This window comes from Salvelinus namaycush, chromosome 11 (genome assembly GCF_016432855.1).
Source record: "Salvelinus namaycush isolate Seneca chromosome 11, SaNama_1.0, whole genome shotgun sequence".
In the NCBI taxonomy this organism is placed as follows: Eukaryota; Metazoa; Chordata; class Actinopteri; order Salmoniformes; family Salmonidae; genus Salvelinus; species Salvelinus namaycush.
The window spans coordinates 17,393,972-17,418,562 of NC_052317.1; the positions used below are offsets into that span (position 1 = coordinate 17,393,972).

The window sequence follows — 24,591 nt, forward strand, 5'->3', positions numbered from 1 at the left end:
GTTTCTGGGAAAGAGATGGTGAAAATCAAACGTGTTCTACTTCGTTCCTCTTCAAGTATGAATTGAATTTGTTGATTAACATCAACTGCATCTTTTTGATAAGCACTGTGTGAAGTCACGTCCCATTCAAATAGCACTCTCTGTCTCTGCAGGCATAGATGCTAGTGCTAAAAAGGACTTCAATATAATACAACAACTGGGTCATTCCACCAATTCGCTGCCTTTTGAGAAATTAACTTGTAAGAAAAAAGTTTGATTTCACCTATCTTTAACATTTCGTTATTCAACTTCATGAAAATCATGTTTTCCCATCTCAAATGACTATAGTAAGTGCCTATTAAGTGTGAAATAAAGAAACAGGGATGGCCATAACAGGGCTGACGATTTCTTCTGAAATCAGCCATAAATCCCCGTGTGACAGGAGGAATGGAAGTATGTTGTGTGCAACAGGTAGTGGCAATTGAATGCAAGCTTCACCAAAAAAATGAACTTGTTGAAACATTTATAGCCTGTCGATCTATGGATAAAAAGGTTGACATGTTATGCTTGACACCACAAAACCCCAGAAAATGGCCAAAAAAAGCTTTTACTCTATGATTTGACTATTAGATATTTAATGTTTCTTTTGCCAAAAATATTTTAAAAGGAATAGTTTCACCATATTAAAATGGGAGTTCAGTTCACATAACAGTGTTGACCTTAAAATGAAGGACAGATGTAAATTAATCACTAATCACATGAAATACATAATAGTCTTCAGAAATGACTGTCATAGTGGTGAAACTTGGAGACATTCTTGGAGACATTTTGGGATTAAGTGGGTTAAAATCTTCCTAGAAGTGATACAGAGTTGATGGAGAGAAACGTCAAAATGCTGAATTTTGGCATTTTAGCAAGCCTATATTCATTTTAGAAATCTGATTGATTGAATTCTCCATGTGGTCTATATTAAAGGGCACTTCATTTAATATAGCAGGCTTTTAATTTCTACTTAAAATATCAAAGGGACGCAAAAGGCACTCTTTTCGTGGAACAACACAATTACAAAACACACTTGAAAATACAATCTTACAAAGGAGCATGTCATACATTCTATTTCTTATGCATAACATCTGAAATGTGATATGTAGCTAACTCTGTAGGCTGGGTAGGCCAGAGACCAGAGCTTAGAACAGAGGGTCAGGGTCTGTGCTATGTTATGAATGTGAACAAGAGCAGTATAACTATTCTAAAAACATGGTATCATTGGGTAATCTAACTGATTATGCATAATAGGAGCAGACAGTGTTATGAATATAGTGACAGTTTTATGCCATGGAGCCAGCCTATAAAATGTAATCATATACAGTACAATAGGACAGAGGTAATTTGCTAAGAATCTATGTCTGCGGGGAATGCCGCTTTAGGACAGAGCCAAGATACGAAATCCTTTTACTTTGCCCATGTGATAATACTATACAGTGAAAGTTGCAGTTCACTTGTTCATAATATATATGAAATAAACCAATATAATACAAATATCCTATTAAAAATAAAGACGTTTATGGCTGCAGCCATATGATATGTTAACATAAAGTAAGTTATACAATAATCTTGAGATAGATTGATGTTCCTGGTATGAGGTTCTAGCTACTTTGCCTGGTTTGTAATGAGGTTCCCATTGACTGCTTTAGTTCATCAGAGGGACTATTTTCTGGGAGCTGTTCTGCTGCTAAGCGACCTCCTCTTCCTGGTAGTGCCAACAGGCCGAATCTTCATCTCAGTGAAATCAAGAGACATCAGGTGACCCTTCCATGGCTCCCAGTTCACACCCTGGTAGAGGTTAGAAAGAGAGACAGGACAACACATTAGCCACAGTCAGCCAGATGTTTCATGATACTAGTAACTGCTTCACACTGAAGAGGATTTCATACTGTCTCATATCTATCAAAATAAGGTCAAATATAGAATGATCCAGAATGAAACTTCTATCAAGTTCTATCTGTGCCGGTGATGTCTTCATCAATACTGACACAAACTTATTATGCATCTCATTAAGAGAGGCATGGTATAACTTGATATGACAAAACAATTCCCTCCCATTTCCTCTCAACGTTCTTCATGCAGACACAACAACAGTTCTTGTTAGGCTCCCTGAGAATGAAAGTTAGCTATAAACACCTGCTATTTATAAGGCTTTTAGAGAAAAGTGTATCTTTATGGAAGCTGATAAATCTAGGACAGCCATTTCACACTAAGAATAGAAAACCCCTATCAGACGCTCACGTGCAACTACCATGGATTCTGTATTATGCTATCAGCGCCATCTGCTTGTACAATCTTGCACTACATCCCCAAAAAACTACACTGCACACGTCTTACCATGCTGTGTCTGTTGTCTCCGAATTTGCCGTTGAGGTTGGCAAGGTGACAGTTTTTGTACCACCATGCACCACGATGTGTCAGGGCACAGTTACCAAGAGCAATGTCATTGTCATTGTCAACCGTGGAGAAGGGACGACCTTGATGGTAGTTCATGGCATCGCCTGGAAAACAATCATATACCAGATTCACAGCATCCATTGTGAAAATTCTATTCATTACAGTCACAGCTGTGTGGTAATTGGTTATGTGTGTGGGTTGGAGCCCTGAGTTTGTTTAATGTGTGGAATATTTATGCTTGTATTCCTCAACAAATTGTTAGAAAGATACAAAGAGATGGTCCACCTGCTGTTCCACTGTATTCACCGATGGTCAGCTTGAACTTCTGCTTAGCCGGGGCTATCTTGAAGTTGTCATAGACAGCATAGGCCTTCTCTGAACCCACACCAAGGTCCACTCGCAGCTCGTACTGAGTGGGAGTATTGGTCAGCTCATAGATATTGTCCAGACCTGTGGGTTAGAGTAAGAGAACTTTGAGGGCTTAATACATTTACATCATCATTATCGGCAATATCAATTCCATGAGAGGAACTCCTAGGGACATAACAGTCCTATTGAGATACAAGAGATTAAAAGGATGTCTATACAGTACTAACCAAGCCAAAATTCATCAGTCATGTTCCCAAAACCAGCCATGTACTGTCTCCAGCGCTTCATGAAGTCCATCTGTCCATTGTTGCGTCTCTGGAACACCTGGGGAGTGATGTACTGTAGATCTCAGTCTCTGCTCACACACACATTTGATTGATAGTTTGATTGACAACTTAAATCGATGGTCCATCTATCCAGACCGTTTTTTCTTTCAGTCATCAATACCATCAATCATAATGTACTTTAGCTTGAGCGTACCACCCATCCACCGCCATCAGTGTCCATGTCACAGTACACCTCCATGGGCTTGGTACGTTCACTGTTGACGTAAACGGTGTAGATTCCACTTGCCACGTTACCATTCTTCTTAATCTGAGTACAGTCCATGGGGAATGGGTACAACACACCCACTGTGAAGGATACAAGTACACTGATTCCAGTAAACTATAACCATTATGGGGTTCAGGGGGGGAAAAAATATGTAACGATGTCAAGTAATTACTCTGATATAGCAGCAAGCTAATTGACCTGAAAGTTGGCTTTCAGTTATATTTCACTAAATATTTCACAAGTGACCAATTAATTGTAAGATGAGAAAGAAATGAAACATTACTAATCAAATTGAAATTATAGCACAAGAGTGTAGTGAAATGCTAACGTCTCACCAAACTGAGTCAGACTAGTCTGGTGTGTGGATGAAGTTCATAGAGGGCACAGTGTACCTGTTTTAAATGTGATCTCTATCACTCTGCTCCTTTTTGGTCCTCTGTAAGCAAGGAGGGTAACAATGTAGTTCTTTCCTTTCTCCAGGCCCGACATGGCAAAGCTGCTCTCTCCTGCCCTCAGATTCTTCTCCACAGCCTATTCAGAACACAGTGGAATTACAATAATTTACTGAGACAAGGAAGAGTCACTGACACAGAACTAAAGACCACTGACGTTGGTTTTTACAAACGTTTGGCCACTAGAGGTCAGGGGTATAACACTGAGAATACTTGTATTTTGTACACGATGCACACCAACAGTAACTTTGTCGATTAAGGCAGCTCCCCGCACCTCTCTGATTCAGAGGGGTTGGGTTAAATGCGGAAGACACATTTCAGTTGAAGGCATTCAGTTGTACAACTGATTAGGTATCCCCCTTTCCCTTTCCTTTCCCTTTCATATAGGATGAAATGAAATTGTGATCTCAAATACCGAAAGCTACGGAAAAAACACAACTGGCTAATATAATAGGTTTCTATAGCTGCATACATATATCATACCATTGCATATTTCCATGCCCACAACTAGAGCGTGTGTTACTGAGAATTAGTACCTTCAAACTGCCATCCTCAGCTCTCAATGTGAGGATGTAGCCATCAATTCTGGCTAAGGGAGCAGTCCAGGTCAGGGTAGCTACATTCAGTTTAACATCCGATGCTTTCAGGTTTTTTGGTGTGTCAATTTCTATGGAGAGAAGATCCCAAAACAGAAGCCATTTAGTCAAATAGAATGCATGAATGAAAATGTCCAGACGCAGTAATTGGATGGCTGAATAAGAATATGACAGCTGATGAAGTACTATTTATCATGCCTGACATTCCTCCATCTCTATTCTCCAATAAATGTCACTGTTTGTATCTCATATTGAGCAGATCCTTGAACTGTTAGTTTGGGTTGACCAGAATTCCACTAAGAGCGAAGGAACCTGACAGCTCCTCAAAGATGATTATGCCTCCACACCCGGATGTCCTAGCCATGTCTGAATCCTGGCTTAGGAAGGCCACCAAAAACCCTGAAATTTCCATCCCTAACTATAACATTTCCCGACAAGATAGAACTGCCAAAGGGGGCGGAGTTGCAATCTACTGCAGAGATAGCCTGCAGAGTTCTGTCTTACTATCCAGGTCTGTGCCCAAACAATTTGAGCTTCTACTTTTAAAAATCCACCTTTCCAGAAACAAGTCTCTCACCGTTGCCGCTTGCTATAGACCACCTTCTGCCCCCAGCTGTGCCCTGGACACCATATGTGAACTGATTGCCCCCCATCTATCTTCAGAGCTTGTGCTGCTTAACACCCCGGCCATCCTACACCCCGGCTTGATGCCCTCAATCTCACACAAATGATCAATGAACCTACCAGGTACAACCCCAAATCTGTAAACACTGGCACCCTCATAGATATAATCCTAACCAACCTGCCCTCCAAATACACCTCTGCTGTCTTCAACCATGATCTCAGCGATCACTGCCTCATTGGCTGCGTCCGTAATGGGTCTGCGGTCAAACGACCACCCTCATCACTGTCAAATGCTCCCTAAAACACTTCAGCAAGCAGGCCTTTCTAATCGACCTGGCCCCGGTATCCTGGAAGGATATTGACCTCATTCCTTCAGTAGAGGATGCCTGGTTATTCTTTAAAAGTGCTTTCCTCACCATCTTAAATAAGCATGCCACATAAAAAAATTAAACCAGGAACAGATATAGCCCTTGGTTCACCCCAGACCTGACTGCCCTTACCATCGAATAGCCCCCGCGATATGCAACTTTTCAGGGAAGTTGGGAAAGAATATACACAGGCAGTTAGGAAAGCAAAGGCTAGCTTTTTCAAACAGAAATTTGCATCCTGTAGCACAAACTCCAAAAAGTTCTGGGACACTGTAAAGTCCATGGAGAAGAAGAGCACCTCCTCCCAGCTGCCCACTGCACTGAGGCTAGGAAACACTGTCACGACCAATAAATCCAGGATAATTGAGAATTTCAATAAGCATTTTTCTACGGCTGGCCATGCTTTCCACCTGGCTACCCCTACCTCGGTCAACAGCCCTGCACCCCCTACAGCAACTCGCCCAAGCCTCCCCCATTTCTCCTTCACCCAAATCCAGATAGCTGATGTTCTGAAAGAGCTGCAAAATCTGGACCCCTACAAATCAGCCAGGCAAGACAATCTGGACCCTCTCTTTCTAAAACTATCCCTCGAACTTGTTGCAACCCCTATTACTAGCCTGTTCAACCTCTCTTTCGTATTGTCGGAGATCCCCAAAGATTGGAAAGCTGCAGCGGATATCCCCCTCTTCAAAGGGGGAGACACACTAGACCCTATCTACCCTGCCTTTCTAAGGTCTTCGAAAGCCAAGTTAACAAACAGATCACTGACCATTTCGAATCCCACCGTACCTTCTCCGCTATGCAATCTGGTTTCCGAGCTGGTCATGGGTGCACCTCAGCCACGCTCAAGGTCCTAAATGATATCATAACCGCCATCGATAAGAGACAATACTGTGCAACTGTATTCATCGACCTGGCCAAGGCTTTCAACTCTGTCAATCACCACATTCTTATTGGCAGACTCAACAGCCTTGGTTTCTCAAATTACTACCTTGCCTGGTTCACCAACTACATCTCAGACAGAGTTCATTGTGTCAAATCAGAGGGCCTGTTGTCCGGACCTCTGGCAGTCTCTATGGGAGTGCCACAGGGTTCAATTCTCGGGCCGACTCTTTTCTCTGTATACATCAATGATGACGCACTTGCTGCTGATGATTCTCCAATCCAACTCTACGCAGACGACACCATTCTGTATACTTCTGGCCCTTCTTTGGACACGGTGTTAACTAACCTCCAGACAAGCTTCAATGCCATACAACTCTCCATCCGTGGCCTCCAACTGCTCTTAAATGCAAGTAAAACTAAATGCATGCTCTTCAACCGATCGCTGCCCGCACCTGCCTGCACTTCCAGCATCACTGCTCTGGACGGTTCTGACTTAGAATATGTGGACAACTACAAATACCTAGGTGTCTGGCTAGACTGTAAACTCTCCTTCCAGACTCACATTAAGCATCTCCAATCCAAAATTAAATCTAGAATCAGCTTCCTATTTCACACCAAAGCATACTTCACTCATGCTGCCAAACATACCCTCATAAAACTGACTATCCTTCCGATCCTTAACTTCGGCGATGTCATTTACAAAATAGCCTCCAACACTCTACTCAGCAAATTTGATGTAGTCTATCACAGTGCCATTCGTTTTGTCACCAAAGCCCCATATACTACCCACCACTGCGACCTGTATGCTCTCGTTGGCTGGCCCTCGCTTCATTCATCGCCAAACCCACTGGCTCCAGGTCATCTATAAGTATTTGCTAGGTAAAGCTCCGCCTTATCTCAGCTCACTGGTCACCATAGCAGCACCCACCCGTAGCACGCACTCCAGCAGGTATATTTCACTGGTCATCCCCAAAGCCAATTCCTCCTTTGGCCGCCTTTCCTTACAGTTCTCTGCTGCCAATGACTGGAACGAATTGCAAAAATCACTGAAGCTGGAGACTCATATCTCCCTCACTAACTTTAAGCACCAGCTGTCAGAGCAGCTCACAGATCACTGCACCTGTACATAGGCCATCTGTAATTAGCCCATCAGACTACCTCATCCCCATACTGTTATTTTTTTCTACTTGCACATTAATCTTCTGCACATCTATCACCCCAGTGTTTAATTGCTAAATTGTTATTATTTTGCCACTATGGCCTATTTATTGCCTTACCGCCCTTATCCTACCTAATTTGCATACACTGTATATAGACTTTTTCTATTGTGTTACTGACTGTATGTTTGTTTATACAACTCTTCAACACGTGTCACACTGCTTTGCTTTTTCTTGGCCAGGTCGCAGTTGTAAATGAGAACTTGTTCTCAACTAGCCTACCTGGTTAAATAAAGGTGAAAAAAAACACCATAACCTCTTATTCAGTAATGACTATCTGCCTCATTGGACAATGAATGCGTGGGATTATCATGAAAATACAGATAGAAAACCTGTCTCAGCTGGTGTGGAGCTCTTCCTGCTGACCCGGGAGCCCTTGACAGCCCAGATGTAGACTGTGTAGAGGACTCCAGGCCTCAGCCCAGTCAGCCTGTAGGAGGTGCTGTCTGCCCCAACAGGGATCTCCCCACTGGAGCCCTCAGCAGAGCTGTAGCTGATCAGGTAGCCATCAATGTCCGCTAAAGGTCTGTCCCACGACACATCAGCTGTGTCCTCTGTCACTTCTCTGGTAAAGAGGTTAGTAGGAGCATCCAGATCTGGAGAACCATTAGTAAATGGATTATTACTATATACAGTCTTTTTAAATCATCTGGGAGAATAAAAGTTGTGTTTCCCAAGAGCGAGATCATTTTCAAGTCAAGATTTGTTCAAAAGTAGCACAAGTATTTTGCATAGAATAATTAACAAACTAATATTGAATTTTTGGGGAATTACAACCCAATAGCAATATTTGTTGGATGTTTTTAGGGCTCAAAAGTGGTCTTCTGTTGAGATAAGTTCACGTTACAGGCCATCCGTTTTGTAGCTGCAGCTATATGGCAAAATTCTAAATGACCTGGGAAAGATTATCACTATATCATTTCAAGCTTTGCAATGCTAATTTGTTTCAATGTTTTTAGGGGGTTGAGGAATATAGCTGGATGTACACAGTCAATGGTGTGCAGAAAGTGGACTAATCTTGACATTAAGGTATAAAAACATCAGACAAACATCAATTTTGAAGTGTAATGTATTTTTGAGTATACATATTATTAGAATATATCATTTTCTGTGATGGTCAGTTGTGGTATGACTAAGGACATGTGAGACACGTTTGATTGATTATCTCTTTGCCACTTTTACTGGTAACACTACTTTGTATAGTCCCAGATGAATTATCTAACACAAACACTTCCTATTCTAAGTAACATCCATATCTACAGGGTTTTTCAACACTTTGAATCACGAGACAAGTTAGTGACCTGTCTCAGCGTCAACGAAGCTCTTCCTGCTGACCCGGGAGCCCTTGACAGCCAAGATGTAGACTGTGTAGAGGACTCCAGGCCTCAGCCCAGTCAGCCTGTAGGAGGTGCTGTCTGCCCCAACAGGGATCTCCCCACTGGAGCCCTCAGCAGAGCTGTAGCTGATCATGTAGCCGTCGATTTCAGCCTGGACTTTATCCCATGTTACTGTCACTGTGTCTTCTGTCACTTCTCTGGTCAACAGGTTAGTAGGAAAATCTAGTTCTGGAGAGGTATGAGTGTGAGTTAATTTCAGTAGTTTCAGCACATACTATGTAAGTAGCAGGCACTAAAAGCTAGATGTGTTAGGAACTATGTTAAAGCATATGTTATGTCATTCTACTAGTGCAATGTTATCACATGAAGATCTTTAACAGTGTATTTTAAAACATACATTTTTCAAGGCATTTTTCAATTAATTATCAGTGTTCACTTTAACCTCAATGACTACCCAAGCTAAAGGTCTACCTACCACCACCCTGTTTGTTACCTCTTGTTAACTCTTGTTTGAGAGCAGAAAGCTCTATGTACCACCTTCCATTAGTCCTGTGTCACAGTTCATTTACGTTTACTGATCCAGTAATCCAAGCCTTCCCCAACCTACCCCCATCCAGTCAGCAGACGAAACATGGGAAACATGGTTGAATTTCACCCCCTGCTTGAATTTCACCCCTCTCGGATGTTTGTATCCATGTGGAATCCCGTTGTTTGACTTATGGGACAGGTTAGCGTACTATGTCTGTTTCATTTTCTCACTGAAGCAGGCGTCCATGACAATGCAGCTGTAGGCTTACAATAGGCTTCCAATGTCCCACACCAACAGTCTCTGAAGGCCAGACGACCAAACCTCACCTACAACCTAATGTAGCATATTGTTTACATTTGGTATCAATGGGATTGTGTGGGAGGAAATGTATACACTGATACGGAAACTATAGTACCACTGAGTGTGATATTTCTGCACTATGAGAGCCAAGAGGAGATTTCCTCACAGTGCTTATCTATAGCCTGTATTTCCTGACGGTGGGCGTCAGCTGGTATAGTACTTGAGCCTTCTGTTTTAATGCCATAAACAGCAGTTAAAATTCTCTCTCTCTCTCTCTCTCTCATGTATACAGTTGATCTCAAATATTTGATAGTATTTTGCTGACTGGACTGCCAGTAAGTGAAAGTTAAACAAATAGTTAAGTGAACCGAGGGGTTATTGAAATAGCCCCACCAAGCCGTTACTGCTTCCTCCTTTTATCCCTTCACATTGACACACAAGAGAAGCATATGTTTGGTGTTTCTTTCAAATGAGTAGAATTAAATGAGGAAGGAACAATTTCTAGCTCCCTTAAGCTCTCCTTAAATGTCTCTAAAACATTTCCACAAACATGCTCCACAGCTATAGGCTATGATAAACTCATTTCAAAAGAAGTGTCTACCTAATTACTTTAAATAGCTTGCCCAGCACAGGTCTGAGCAAGAGTTTCCCTCTTGGCAAAGATGTAAAGAAGATAAATATTCACAAAAGTGCTGAGGGTGAAAGTCTGCCTGGCTGGGGTTTTTTTGTACCATGTTGTCATTTTGTAAAGTGCATCCCTTTAAAAGTGAAAATACAGCCCTAAGAACTATCCACAAGACCCCAACATTAAAAAAAATCCTCTTGCACAAAGGACCTACATAAAGCACAGGATGAGAAGTTCTCTCCCATTCATCCACAAGCCATCAGGATCAAAGTATAAAGACAGACGTTACTTAAGACTATTTCAAGAACTGAAACAAAAACAAGTCAGGCATTTGGTTAACAGTTTACCTGTCTCAGCTTCTGTGGAGCTCTTCCTGCTGACCCGGGAGCCCTTGACAGCCCAAATGTAGACTGTGTAGAGGACTCCAGGCCTCAGCCCAGTCAGCCTGTAGGAGGTGCTGTCTGCCCCAACAGGGATCTCCCCACTGGAGCCCTCAGCAGAGCTGTAGCTGATCATGTAGCCGTCGATCTCTGCTTGTACCTTCTGCCATTCCACGGTAGCGGTATCCTCTGTCACTTCTTTGGTCAAGAGGTTAGTAGGACCGTCAAGATCTGTTGATATATATGAGGATGTAGGCAAAGAAGACGTTGTGTGAAGAATCACTATTTTCTATTAGGACACTCAGGTAGGTGGTTTATAAAACACCATTCAAGCATTCATTTTATCCAAGTCGGTCAAATAATTTTCTGTTGGGCTCTTCACTCCTGTGAGGAGCAGACAGAGGCCCTAGGAGCAAGCTGGAAGAGGAATGCAGACCCAGCACATACGTCTACATTGGCACAATGTTGGCCCAATGCGAGCAAAAATATTGACCATATATAGGTTGCCAACATTGGGCCAATGCGCCTTTGCTCATCAGCTCCACATTGGTCCCTAAGGCATTTGTGTGGGCAGTTCATATCTGGTGAAGGCAGTCCTTACTTTGCCTGAAATAAGCCAATCTTTTCCCAGCACAGGTCTTCATTTGGCTCCCTGATTTGCAAACTGCTACTACCACAGGAGGTTGGTGGCACCTTAATTGGGGAGGACGGGCTCGTGGTAATGGCTGGAGCGGAATATATGGAACGGTATCAAATACATCAAACACATGGTTTCCAGGTGTTTTATGCCATTCCATTAGCTCTGTTCCAGACATTATTATGAGCCATCCTCCCTTCAGCTAATTTACAACATAATTCTCTAAAGGTGAATCCTCACTGCAGAAACAATAAACAGCACGTCATGCTGGTCCATGCACATTTTCTCAGTGCATTAAAAAAATATTAACAATAATAATTACAAGCCATCTAATAATTTGGCCAAATAAAAAATTATTTTGAACTTGCATTTCATGATCTGACATAAAGGCAGCCTACCTTTTGGACTTTACATTGGAGATTTGCTATTTTTTCATAGTTTTAGGTCGATTTTTAAGCATCATGAACGAAGAGCCTTTTGGGAGCCGAATGAATGCCCATCTCTAATACATAGATGTTTACAAGAGAAACTATTAACTCATACTGTATGTTATTTATTTTTTGAGACTTCATCATTGGCTGTACACAAGATTAAAAAAAATGTGGGCATTACACAACAGAACACTTTAACTGGAACCCCCGCCTCTAGCTGAGATTGGTTTGGGATAGACTGTGTTGGGCTTGGTGTGGGCTAACCTGTGTCGGCTGGTGTGGGCTTGGTGTGGGCTAGCCCACACTGGGATAGCCTCTGTTGGGCTGATATGGGATTACTGTGGGCTAGCCCGTGTTGGGCTGGTGTGGGCTTGGTGTGGGCTAGCCTGTGCCCAACTTGCCAACCAAATACCCAGATGGGGCCAATGTTTGCTGGGGCACGCTCTCTCTATGACGAGGAAGTCAAGGGACTTAAGGTATCAGAGGACAGAGAAGATATATGGCGGATGTGAGCGGACTGACAGGGAGGATCCAGAGCGGAGCACCCAGCAGAGCAGGGTGAGTGAGGGGAATGGGGCTTGCATCTCTATGGGGGTCGCTAAAGTCAGGGAAGGCAAGCATCAGTGGCATCAGCAGCCAGACAGAGAGAGGAAGTGAGAAGACATGTAAAAGCAATCATCATTTAGGCTATTCCTCTGCGACTCCTCCAAGGTCAGCTCTATGTCACCACGCTATCCGCATCATGAAAACGGATTAATGATGCGTCCAAAGAGAGAGTGCCGGCATCGGGAGGCACGTATAAGGTTGAGCTGCTGTCTTTTTGCCACTGTATGTGGGTACATTGCTTGACAAGCTTACAGAGGTTAGTCGCAAGAAAATGCAAATAAGTTACACATAGTATCAGTAGCCTCGGAGAAAGCCCTATGTACCGTGTAGGAGTTAAAAATGCAGACAGCCACACGTGCCACAGCTTTCTGATCCTTCCCAATGTTTGGTTGCTCATGCTTAAACAGATCAGCGCATTGGTAGGTGTTATGTTTCCGTGGGAAGAGGCCACGTTTGGCGAGGCCATGTCGTGGTGTATGACGGCTTGGGATAGCTCAAGGTTCTGCCGCCACGGTAGCTGAGTGGGGAGACTACAAAACACCGGTTGTGGTTTACCATGTGGAAAACAGCTTATCCATCAGTAGACCTCCAGTTTGTTTGTTCTCATTTACACCCTACCCTTATTTAAACGGACAATGACAGCAGAAAGTCGAGTGCTCGAGGAACCAGAAGGGTGCACTTCGTCCAGTGTGTGTCAGTCTGTACGGGAGTCCATCCACGCTGCAATTAGGTGGCAGGAGAGATTAGTAACTTCAGTGCCTCAGACTAACTCTGAAAGATGCCAGAGTCCTCCTCCGCCCACATACTGACTGCAGCCCAGCTGCCACAGCTCCACATGGCCTTAGAGTCCATGGACCATAATGAAGACTAAACACTTTCCCTGGCTTTCACCTAGCCATGCATCTGCTTCTAGTTATATGGCCGCTCCTGTGTAAACTTTATTGAATCTGATTCGGTAGCACCAGCAGACTACTATGTTGTGTTTATGAGCCTTACAATCCTCTGGCAGGTTACTGTGACAGGTAGCAATTCTGTTGATTTTGGCTTGTCCCGAATGCTTTCAGGTTCCTACAATGTATCTCTCCTTACTGAGCCCTGGCAACAACACTGACGCAGGAACTGTGCACACGTTACAAGGTCTAGCATCCTAGTCCACCGTTTCATTGTCTATGAAATAAGAATTTATGATTGGAGAAGAGAGACATTTGTTTCACATAATACTATCATGCCATTCAATAAAAGAAGACAATGCACTCTAGCTGATTTTCACAGTAAATAAATAGCAGATCTTTCCTGAAAGAGAGAGGCATTGAAAAGCCATTTCCCCCTCTTGTTGTAAGTGGACCGGCCACTTGTGAGAAAATGTTCTGTAATGTATAACTTGCTGAGAGGAAGGAACAAAGCTCCTCTAATTGAGGCTTACATAATGTGAGCTGTCAGGGGCGGCCCCACAGGATACAGTTTCATACTCTGTACGGTTAGTAGGAGGCTCATATACTCACAGACAGTCACAATAAACTGCCTCTATGTGATTGCTATTATGTTCGTATTTTCCTATTTTTCTTTCGCGTGTGTGACTATATCGCTCTGAGGAGAACAAACTGGGCAGTAGCAATAATAGGTGACCTTTTAAAAGCTCCCGGCCCACACACTCATCTTGAACCAATTCTATGCCTATCTGAGGGAACTCTGGAATTCCAACTTCCAAAATCACTATAAGCCTTTCGTGCAACTCCTCAAGTGAAGGTTTCCGTGGTGGAAGTTGAGACAGGCCACCTTGTCTTGTGTGAAGATTAGCTCTGTGAAGAAGGATGTGTAAGGTAATGGAAAGACACCTGACAACCATCAAACGGGAAACGCTACAATGGTTAACTCCCAAATGAAACCCATTAAATGTCACCTGAGGGTTGAGAAAAGAAAAGCACCATCACCGTAATGAGACAGGGACAGCTCTGCTTTTGAACTACTGTAATACATCTCCTGAAATAGACACCCAACAAAAGGAGCAGGCCAAGCCGCAATTGTAGACAGTCATGTCAGTCGGTCAAATAAGAGGCAGGTATCGGGTTGGCAGGACCAGCTGTAGAAGTTAACATCCTTTATGAATTTATCCTCACGCAAAATGGGAATGGTTTAGAGCAGAAGTGTCAAACTCATTTTCTCCGCGGGCCACATTCGGTCTTCAACGAGGTCCAGGGGGCCGCACTTAAAATGGATTATATTGCCTTGCTGTCAAAATGTGCAAAAATAGTCCTTTTGGAATTTCCGATACTCCCTGACAGTCTAGCTTCCATTACGATGACTGTTAGCAAGCTGGACAGAGTGAATAGAGACTATAAATGAAGGTGTATTATAATTTCTACATAATTTTGATTTGGTTATAGTCCTTTCAATGGCCATTGAGATCGTCCCCCCCACATGTGGTTTTGAGTTGGACTATGGTCCAGTGGGCCACAGAGGGTGGTTACCGCTTGCTGATGTTGGATATAGTATCCATGTCCCAGGTGGCACCCTATTCCCAATGAACTACTTCTGACCAGGGCCCACTGGTCAAAAGTAGTGCACTATTTAGGGAATAGGGGCCATTTGGGATGCAGACATAGTGTCTCCTCACTTCCTGAAACACCCAGAAAGCCTTGTTTAGTATCAGCAGCAGTCACCTGTGACCCCGGTGGCGAAGGCGGCTTTCCCTTCGATGGTCCCTTTGATGCCTTGCACTCTGATGAGGTACTCAGTGCCAGGTTGCAGTCCTGTATAACACACACACAGGGCAAGTAAGCATACAGGTTTGCAAAACCTCATAGTAGTTCAAGGTTCTTAATCTACCACAATACATTTGAACACTATTGAATGATTAGCCGTTATGGGTACATAGATTTGTGAATGCTCAAAGGGTTATGAGTGTTCCCTCCCTGGCGCTCAAGGGCGCCAGGCTACCCGTCATCATACGTACCTGTTACCATCATTACGCACAGCTGCGCTCATTGGACTCACCTGGACTCCCTCACTTCGTTGATTGCCCCTGCATATATGTCTGCTCCTCTATGTTGTTCCCTGTAGTAGCATTTTGTCGTGCCGTTGCATGTCCGTCTATATTAAAATGGTTTACTCCCTGTACCTGATTCTCATCTCCTGCGTTGTGCCTCACACTATTCTATTCAAATCTATTTCAGACGGTGTTCTCCAATTTAAATGACATACCTACGATGGTTTGGGTGGTCCTGGCCTCTGCACTCATTGGTACGTTCTGCTCCTCCTCCTGCCCGTCAGGGTTAGCATAGGTCAGTCTGAAGTGGTCTAGAGGTGCTGCAGGGTTCTGCCAGTCCACCTGGATAGAGTCCTCAGTCTGGCCCAATACCCGGATACCATCAATACCAGACACATCTGTGTAGGGTCAACATAGTCTCATTAGAATATGCCAGAATAGTGACATTTAGCCATATAAATGTCACCTGCGTTGACATATAAATTGTCACGAAAGTTATGAGAGAGGTCTAATAGGGTACCAAAGAGTGTCATAGCTATCATACAGAACCAAGGACCAGGGCATGTTTCCTACTGGTTTCTATGAGACTCTTCCTATATGTGATTTTGCATATAAGCCCATTCCAGGCCATGTAAAATGGTCTGGCTAATGTTCTTTAATAGTTTCTAATCGGAAAAAATGATTTAAAACAATTTGAAAGGGATAACGTTTGAAGTTAAGCATATTGTGTGACCGAGAAATGTTTGTCTCACGCTCAGTCTTCGTCATAGCCGGATTATCAGGCCTTTTCTCATACCCAGACAGGAATGTCATGCACTGAGATGTTTTCCATGGCTAACCGCACAGCAGAGCCCAGGGCCCAAGGCTCTGTGCTCTGTGTCTCTCTTTCCATAAAACGTGTCTACAGCTTCATTTCCTTTTAATTAGGCTGACTGGTGTAATTACCTTAAACCTAATGGTAAGCAAACTATCACTAAGTGAATCATTTAGTACAAACAGTATTCAGGGTTATTGGGGTGATCTGTCCATAGAGAGTTTTATGTGACGACAGAACATTTCAATTGGCTTTCAGAACCACTTACCACAAACAAAAGCACCTGGACTTTTGAGTAAAATATGAAAATCAATGTTATGAGAAACATACTGTACTTTCCTCTGTAGTTCACTTCACTCCCTTACCTGTGGTCGCCTCTATCCTGTCCCCCTCGCTCTGGATCTCCTTGATGACAGCGTACACCTGCACTATGTAGGTGACACCTGGGCTGAGTCCTGTGATCAGGTAGGAGGTCTCTGTGTTGGGCACGGTGACCCGCTCCAGCTCTGCCTCATTGCCCTCAGGGTGCCAGGTCAGGATGTAGTACTCTGCTGCTTTCACAGCCTCCCATTCCACCAGCAGAGAATTATCAGTCACCCTTACCAGACGCAGGCCGTTAGGGCCCAACACTGAGGGGGACACAGAGGTATGATTAGTTAAGGTTCAAAACTTTATGTTACTCACTATGTTATTGTGATGAATTCGAGGGGTAGCCCCAACCAGGATAAACATAGGGGCCTGTCAGTCCAACACTTCAGTTGTTACGCCAAGAATTCCGGACCTCGTGGCAAGGTCAGTAGGTGTACTAAGTTCACTATGTTATTGCTCTCTCTTTTTTACTCTTTTCACACTTCACTCAATGTAACTCTGACAGAAATACCGTATCTGATTTAAGGAAAACACAATTTAGAAAATTGGGGAAAATATATTAATTTTCTGCGGTTACAGCGTGATACTGTATCTAGACACGATCCTTCAATCAAGATGGTGGAAACAGGGTCGGGCGAATCAGACAGTATGGGGGGACTTTTCAATAACATGAATGCAAGCCCAGGAGACGGCCAGTCAGCAGTGTACGAAGCAAACTTTCCAAGCCAAGATATTCCTGCGGATACAGGGAAATACGGACACGGACGACCGATCGTATGTGGTGAATTCGAGGAATTAAAGTGCAGAAAAAGCGTAAGTGTACATTGGGGGAAATATGAAATAGGTGCTAAGGAGACCACATTTACCAGGAAAGAATTCACAGCAGGCTTGGACCTTGTTCCATATGTTGAAGGCAGGAAGCTCAATGTTTTCTTTCTCTTCAGCAGGAGCCTTTCCATCCAGTGGCAGTTAATATGACTGTTCCTGCTATTTTCTACAGCCACTGCCAGTAACAATTAGGCCCTTAAATAATATTTCAGAACAGCCAAAAGTACAAATAAATTAACATCTAACGATTCGGAAAAAGCAAAAGGAACAGAAATTTGTGCCCTCACTGATTGATAACGAGGGAAGCATATTTTGAAGAAGAAAATTATGAAATTATGTTTGGACTTCATAAAGAAGAGAATCATAAATCTACAAATCAAATCACCAAATCAAATCACATTTTATTGGTCACATACACATTGTTGGCAGATGTTAATGCGAGTGTAGCGAAATGCTTATGCTTCTAGTTCCGACCATGCAGTAAAATCTAACAAGTAATCTAACAATTTCACAACAACAAAGTAATGAATAAGAATATGTACATATAAATATAAGGATGAGCAATGGCCGAACGGCATAGGCAAGATGCAGTAGATAGTATAGAGTACAGTATATACATATGAGATGAGTGATGTAGGGTATGTAAACATTATATAAAGTGGCATTGTTTAAAGTGACTAGTGATACATTTATTACATCCAATTTTTTATTATTAAAGTGGCTAGAGATTTGAGTCAGTATGTTGGCAGCAGCCAGGCAATGTTAGTGATGGCTGTTTAACAGTCTGATGGCCTTGAGATAGAAGCTGTTTTTCAGTCTCTCGGTCCCAGCTTTGATGCACCTGTACTGACCTCGTCTTCTGGATGATAGCGGGGTGAACAGGCAGTGGTTGTTGTCCTTGATGATCTTTTTGGCCTTCCTGTGACATCGGGTGGTGTAGGTGTCCTGGAGGGCAGGTAGTTTGCCCCCGGTGATGCGTTGTGCAGACCTCACTACCCTCTGGAGAGCCTTACGGTTGTGGGCGGAGCAATTGCCGTACCAGGCGGTGATACAGCCCAACAGGATGCTCTCGATTGTGCCTCTGTAAAAGTTTGTGAGTGATTTTGGTGACAAGCCAAATTTCCTCAACTTCCTGAGGTTGAAGAGGCGCTGTTGCGCCTTCTTCACCACGCTGTCTGTGTGGGTGGACCATTTCAGTTTGTCCGTGATATGTACACCGAGGAACTTAAAACTTTCCACCTTCTGCACTACTGTCCTGTCGATGTGGATAGGGGGGTGCTCCCTCTACTGTTTCCTGAAGTCCACAATAATTTCCTTTGTTTTATTGACGTTGACTGTGAGGTTGTTTTCCTGACACCACACTCCGCGGGCCCTCACCTCCTCCCTGTAGGCCGTCTCGTCGTTGTTGGTAATCAAGCCTACCACTGTAGTGTCGTCTGCAAACTTGATGATTGAGTTGGAGGTGTGCATGGCCACGCAGTCATGGGTGAACAGGGAGTACAGGAGAGTGCTGAGTACGCTCCCTTGTGGGCCCCAGTGTTGAGGATCAGAGGGGTGGAGATGTTGTTTCCTACCCTCACCACCTGGGGACGTCCCGTCAGAAAGTCCAGGACCCAGTTTCACAGGGCGGGGTCGAGGCACAGGGTCTCGAGCTTAATGACGAGTTTGGAGGGTACTATGGTGTTAAATGCTGAGCTGTAGTCGATGAACAGCATTCTTACATAGGTATTCCTCTTGTCCAGATGGGATAGGGCAGTGTGTAGTGTGCAGTGTGATTGCGATTGCGTCGTCTGTGGACCTATTGGGGCGGTCAGCAAATTTGAGTGGGTCTAGGGTGTCAGGTAGGGTGGAGGTGAAATGATCCTTGACTAGTCTCTCAAAGCACTTCATGATGACGGAAGTGAGTGCTACGGGGCGATAGTCGTTTAGCTCAGTTACCTTAGCTTTCTTGGGAACAGGAACAATGGTGGCCCTCTTGAAGCATGTGGGAACAGCAGACTGGGATAGGGATTGATTGAATATGTCCGTAAACACACCAGCCAGCTGGTCTGCGCATGCTCTGAGGACACGGCTAGGGATGCCGTCTGGGGCGGCAGCCTTGCGAGGGTTAACATGTTAAAATGTTTTACTCACGTTGGCTGCGGTGAAGGAGAGCCTGCAGGTTTTGATAGCGGGCCGTGTCGGTGGCACTGTATTGTCCTCAAAGTGAGCAAAGAAGTTGTTTAGTTTGTCCGGGAGCAAGACATCGGGGTCCGCGACGGGGCTGGTTTTCTTTTTGTAGTCCGTGATTGACTGTAGACCCTGCCACATACCTCTCGTGTCTGAGCCGTTGAATTGCGACTCTACTTTGTCTCTATACTGACGCTTAGCTTGATTGATTGCCTTGCGGAGGGAATAGCTACACTGTTTGTATTCGGTCATGTTTCTGGTCGCCTTGCCCTGATTAAAAGCAGTGGTTCGCGCTTTCAATTTTGCATTAATGCTGCCATACAGTGGCAGGTTCTCAGCCAAAGACACATCATTATGGTGTTAAACATTTTTTGAGACAACTGTAAGTAGGATTTCCATCAACTGGGCCAAACGTGTGCTGCTCAGTGTTCTCTGTCGAAAAACAAGTGGGGAAGCACATGTACTGTTTCCATGTAGTAAAAAGTGACCATACATAATGTCAATGCATTTGGGCATTGCTAAAGGGTACAGTATGTTATTCAAATAATACTCAAGACCACCAATTTGAGAATGGACGTGATTCTCAAATGTGAACAGAAATGTGAATGTACATTTCTGCATGGAACTGTCATTTGTCGGTGTGAGACATCCCACTTTTCAGTGACTCACATAAGGTCCTGTTTTAACTGAGTCTACTGTACCATGTTGAAAAGAGCATTAAGGGAGGCGTACATGGAAAGCAGACCAAATCCACATGCAGCATCTGTAGGACATTGATCTGGCTTTTAAAAATCCACAGAAATCCACCAAGGCTTTTTGTGGGCAGAATAAAACCCTTTAGGTTTTCTCTTGATGATTTATTTGAAATGTGTGTCTGAGTTCTTTATCAATGTACAAATCTCCAAAGGCCTAAATTCAGATCCCAGTCTTGATCATAGTTGTGAAATATGGTTAGCATTGCTTTTGATGGTCACTAAATAGAAAACAGCATTGGTGATGATGATGCACCTCAAGGTCTGATCACACAAAACAGAAAATGTCTCAGTATACTGTAGCTTTTGTCCTATACTCATAATATTTATCCTCCAAAACATAAACTCATATAGCCTCCCTCTTCCCCCTTGACACGTCCCTGTTGTTGTTGTAAGCAACAGTTCAACAGTTCCTACATGCATATTACTATAAATCTCTCCAAATTTCTCTTGCAGCACAGATTGAAAATCTTACTATCGCTGAGTGCAATAGCCGTCCAGCTACCACGGGTCTGTGCACAAACTTGGTTTTAACAAAGTGAAATCTTTAGACAGTTGATTGGCAGACTGGTTTGAGGCTGCAGCAATTGCTGTCACTTTCACAAGTGTGGATGCAGTGAAATTATCTGTCAGAATGTTTTGACTGCAAATTTTCTGCTTAACTGCTATTTAACTAATAATCAAATAACTTCAGTACCCTAATGTCAAGTTTAAAGTGTTTATGAAACCTCAGAACCCTAAGGATCCTACAGCTGTAGATTTTCTGCATATCAGTTCTGCGAATCAACAAAAGGTAGAGTTTGCTATGTAGATCTAGGCCATTTCAAACTAGGAGTGCTGATCTTGGATCAGTTTTCCCTTTTATATAATAATTAATAAGATATTATGACCTGATTATAACCTCAGCCTATATCAGCACTTCTACCTGTAGAGCAGTCTTCACCAAAGAAGCCTTCGTCACAGATACACATTCCGTTCACGCAGGTGCCGTGGATGCAGTCAGGATCGCATTTCTGTTCGCTGCAGTCCTCGCCAGTGAAGTGGCTGAAGCAAACACACTTGCCGTCCACGCAGTGTCCCTTATCGTTGCAGGCCCCTGGGCACATCAGCTGGCTGCAGTCACTCCCCGTGTAGCCAGCGTGGCAGACACACTTGCCATCCACACAGCGGCCGTTGTCGTTGCACTCATCAGGACAGGTGGAAATGGAGCAGTCTGGACCCTCCCAGCTAGGGTTGCATTGACAACTGCAGGTGTTGTGCTGGTAGGTCCCGTGGCCACTACAGCTAGTGTCCACACCTGTGGAAGTTTAGGAAATCACGTTATGTGACATCTGAAGTGTCTGTACTGTAAGTGTAATGTAAGTGTTCGTGCATCAATAATTTTTTCAAACAGTGTCACAGTTATATATATTTTTTGTACTTATTTCCCCTTTTTCTCCCCACTTTTATGATATCCAATTGGTAATTACAGTCCTGTTCGATCGCTGCAACTCCCGTACAGACTTGGGAGAGGCGAAGGTCGAGAGCCATGCATCACCCCAAAACACAACCCTGCCTGGCCACACTGCTTCTTGACACACTCCTCGCATAACCCGGAAGCCAGCCGCACCAATGTGTCGGAGGAAACACCTTCCAACTAGCAGCCGGCTGCAACACAGCCCAGGATCGAACCCGGATCTGTAGTGATGCCTCTAGCACTGCGATGCAGTGCCTTAGACTACTGCACCACCCGGGAGACCAGTTTCACAGTTTTAAATAACATCTGGGATTAAGTTCTACCTTTCTTTTCAGATATACACTGAGTGTACTAAACATTAGGAACTCCTGCTCTTTCCATGACATAGACTGACCAGGAGATTCCAGCTGAAAGCTATGATCCCTTATTGATGACACCTGTTAAATCCACTTCAATCCGTGTAGATGAAGGGGAGGAGACAGGTTAAAGAATGATTTTTAAGCCTTGAGACAATTGAGACATGGATTGTGTATGTTTGCCATTCAGAGGGTGAATGGGAAAGACAAAATATTTAAGTGCCTTTGAACAGGATATGGTAGGCATAGGTATCAGCTGCACCAGTTTGAGTGTGTCAAAAACTGTACACTCAATGTATTTTAGCTATTGAATATAGATGTTCTGTCAGATCTCATGGTGATGGACTGCACTGTAGGCTTACCTCCTGCTCCACCACAGCAGCCCTGGGAGCACTGACTCTTCAGGTGTTCCACCTCCTCCTCCAGCCCGTTGACTCTGTACAGCAGAGACGTAAAGCTCTCCGACTCATCACAGTCACACTTTGGGGTCTTGAGGTTGATTTGGTGCCTGAAAACTATGTTGTTTTCCCCCTCCAGAGTAGCGCCCCCTTCCAGCTCTTGCAGGCCTGAAAACTGGTCCTGTTGGGAAGGGGGGGTCTGCAAGGCGAGTTTACACTCAGGGCTCTTGGCCAGGTCAATCTTATAGACGTGGCTGAAGGTGACTTCTTTCTCAGCGGGGGATGAATAATCTTCTGTCACATATGTGGAAGTGACAGTGCACAGTATGCTTATCAGGCATAGAGCTCTTGTGAGCCAGTGAAGTCTAGTGGTCATGGCTAGAGGGGAAAATAAGTGCAATAATTGGTGAAATTGATATGCAACTTTTGACATGCACAAAGAGCACTGGTCTTGACACCTTCTTGGTCTATTATGGGGGATTTTCCAGAGAGAACATGGCTTTTTTTTTACAAGAGTGTTAAAGAAGTCACATTCGTTCTAGTTAAGGCAGACTATGTTTTACAAAAGGGACATGAAGCAATCTCGTAACCTCCAGCAGAAAGCCAGCAGTCATCACTCGAAACGAAACACTTTTATCCCAAGTTCCTAACTATTAATAGTGCTCAGCCAACCATAAGGGCTTCAAGGAGCATGGAACCCTGTCTTCCAAAAGATGTAATGTCTAATGACAGTGATGTCATCCAGCTTTTGACATCCCCAGAAAGAGAAATGATATGCTATCAAAATAATAGGCCAAATATTTATCTGAAAAGACTTCTTCAGAAATAATTTGGTTCAAACCTCGATGGTGAATAAGAAGTTACCTGTTTCTCAAGCATGTTCGATTGAACCGTTGCGTCCTTGGCACACAGCCATTAGAAAATTGGTAGTGGAGCAACTTATGGTCGATGTCTGAACTTGTGTGGTCTGTGGAAACTGAAAACCAAACTTAAGTGACTGTCTGCTCCGCTCTCCTCTAAAAGAGAGGCCATGGTGCTTGACAACTGGAAACTCCACAGTAATAGCATACATGCTTTAAAAAATTGTGCAGAGTACTTTTAAAAGAATGTTGATTGGTCAATGAAATATGCATGTAGTGCAAAAACACTAACGGGAATGATAATTGGGAGCACACAATGTGGAACTATCAAAGAAGTGAAATGACTCAACCATGCACAAATACTAGGCTTTTTACCTTAACTCACATATGGTATATTGCAACTATGGAAACGATAAATGGTGTACAGTAGGTCAATAGTGCAAAGCGATTGTTCCTGTAACATTGTAAACCAGTATAAAGAAATCTTCATCAATGATTACATCAATCATACAACACTAGTAACCTCATCTACAGGCTGAATTCATTACGTTGGTGTCAGCTGTGACACAAGTGGTGCTACAGTATCTGAGGCTTGTCCATGTAGTCCTGAAGGATTTTGAAAGTAACCTATACGTGATAAGCACAATGGCATAGGTGTTATGGCATCATAAGCAGCCTACAACATTAGTATAGATGTTCATAGTTTGACATAATGGCGTAGATGCTCCTGGAGAGTTTACAGTATGTTTGTGATACTGCAGTGTGAAACAGAACACTGCAAGTGAAAGGTTTGGCAGTGTCCAATTTGTTTTCGGAGACACTGCTTTGAACATTCAAGGAGAAATTAGCTATTAGCAACAAAAAATCTGAACATGGCTCCCTAAGCATCAAAGAAGAGAAAAACAGACGTGGAATCCTAAAAATGTTCAAAGAAGTAGACTGAGCAGCATCCCACTGGACAAAGAAGTATAGCAGGCCGAAACATCAAAATGTCAACAAATGTGCTCAAAATCTACCACCAGTTTTCCAATATCAAATCTACAGGAAGTGGAACCTCTGGTGAGTAGCCAGCCTGCTGCTGTAAGTAAATGGCTAGCGTTCCTTTGAATGGCTAACATTATAGCCTAAATGAATATTACTAACATGAAAATTGATAACATTAGAGTAATTTAAAATGGCTAATATGAAAATGGCTAACATTAACCTAAATTAAAATGGTTAGCATTAGCCTAAAAGAAAATGGCTAACATTTTTAAAGAATTTTTAAAGAATTT

General features: G+C 43.4%; 1 protein-coding gene across 1 annotated transcript; it reads right to left on the bottom strand.

Annotated features, from left to right (window-relative positions):
- Window positions 1–1,617: 1,617 nt before the first annotated feature.
- On the bottom strand, window positions 1,618–22,833 carry LOC120056315 (tenascin-N-like). The gene is made up of 15 exons (XM_039004553.1): window positions 22,422–22,833; window positions 21,173–21,544; window positions 16,495–16,758; window positions 15,531–15,713; window positions 14,990–15,079; window positions 10,623–10,886; window positions 8,786–9,049; window positions 7,817–8,080; window positions 4,331–4,461; window positions 3,735–3,861; window positions 3,271–3,422; window positions 3,018–3,114; window positions 2,707–2,871; window positions 2,362–2,525; window positions 1,618–1,812 (listed from the first exon to the last, which is right to left on the bottom strand). Exons 1-15 carry the CDS (start codon window positions 22,831–22,833, stop codon window positions 1,687–1,689), a joined length of 3,075 nt encoding a protein of 1,024 aa, XP_038860481.1. The 3' UTR covers window positions 1,618–1,686.
- Window positions 22,834–24,591: the final 1,758 nt, after the last annotated feature.

Bases quoted from the DNA above. Each gene is read 5' to 3' on its own strand.
- LOC120056315 (XM_039004553.1), bottom strand. From the start codon at position 22,833: ATGACCACTAGACTTCACTGGCTCACAAGAGCTCTATGCCTGATAAGC. The intron at 21,545-22,421 runs GTAAGCCTACAG...AAACTTCCACAG, and splicing joins CTGCTGTGGTGGAGCAGGAG to GTGTGGACACTAGCTGTAGT. The intron at 15,714-16,494 runs GTAAGGGAGTGA...GACCCTACACAG, and splicing joins CAGGATAGAGGCGACCACAG to ATGTGTCTGGTATTGATGGT.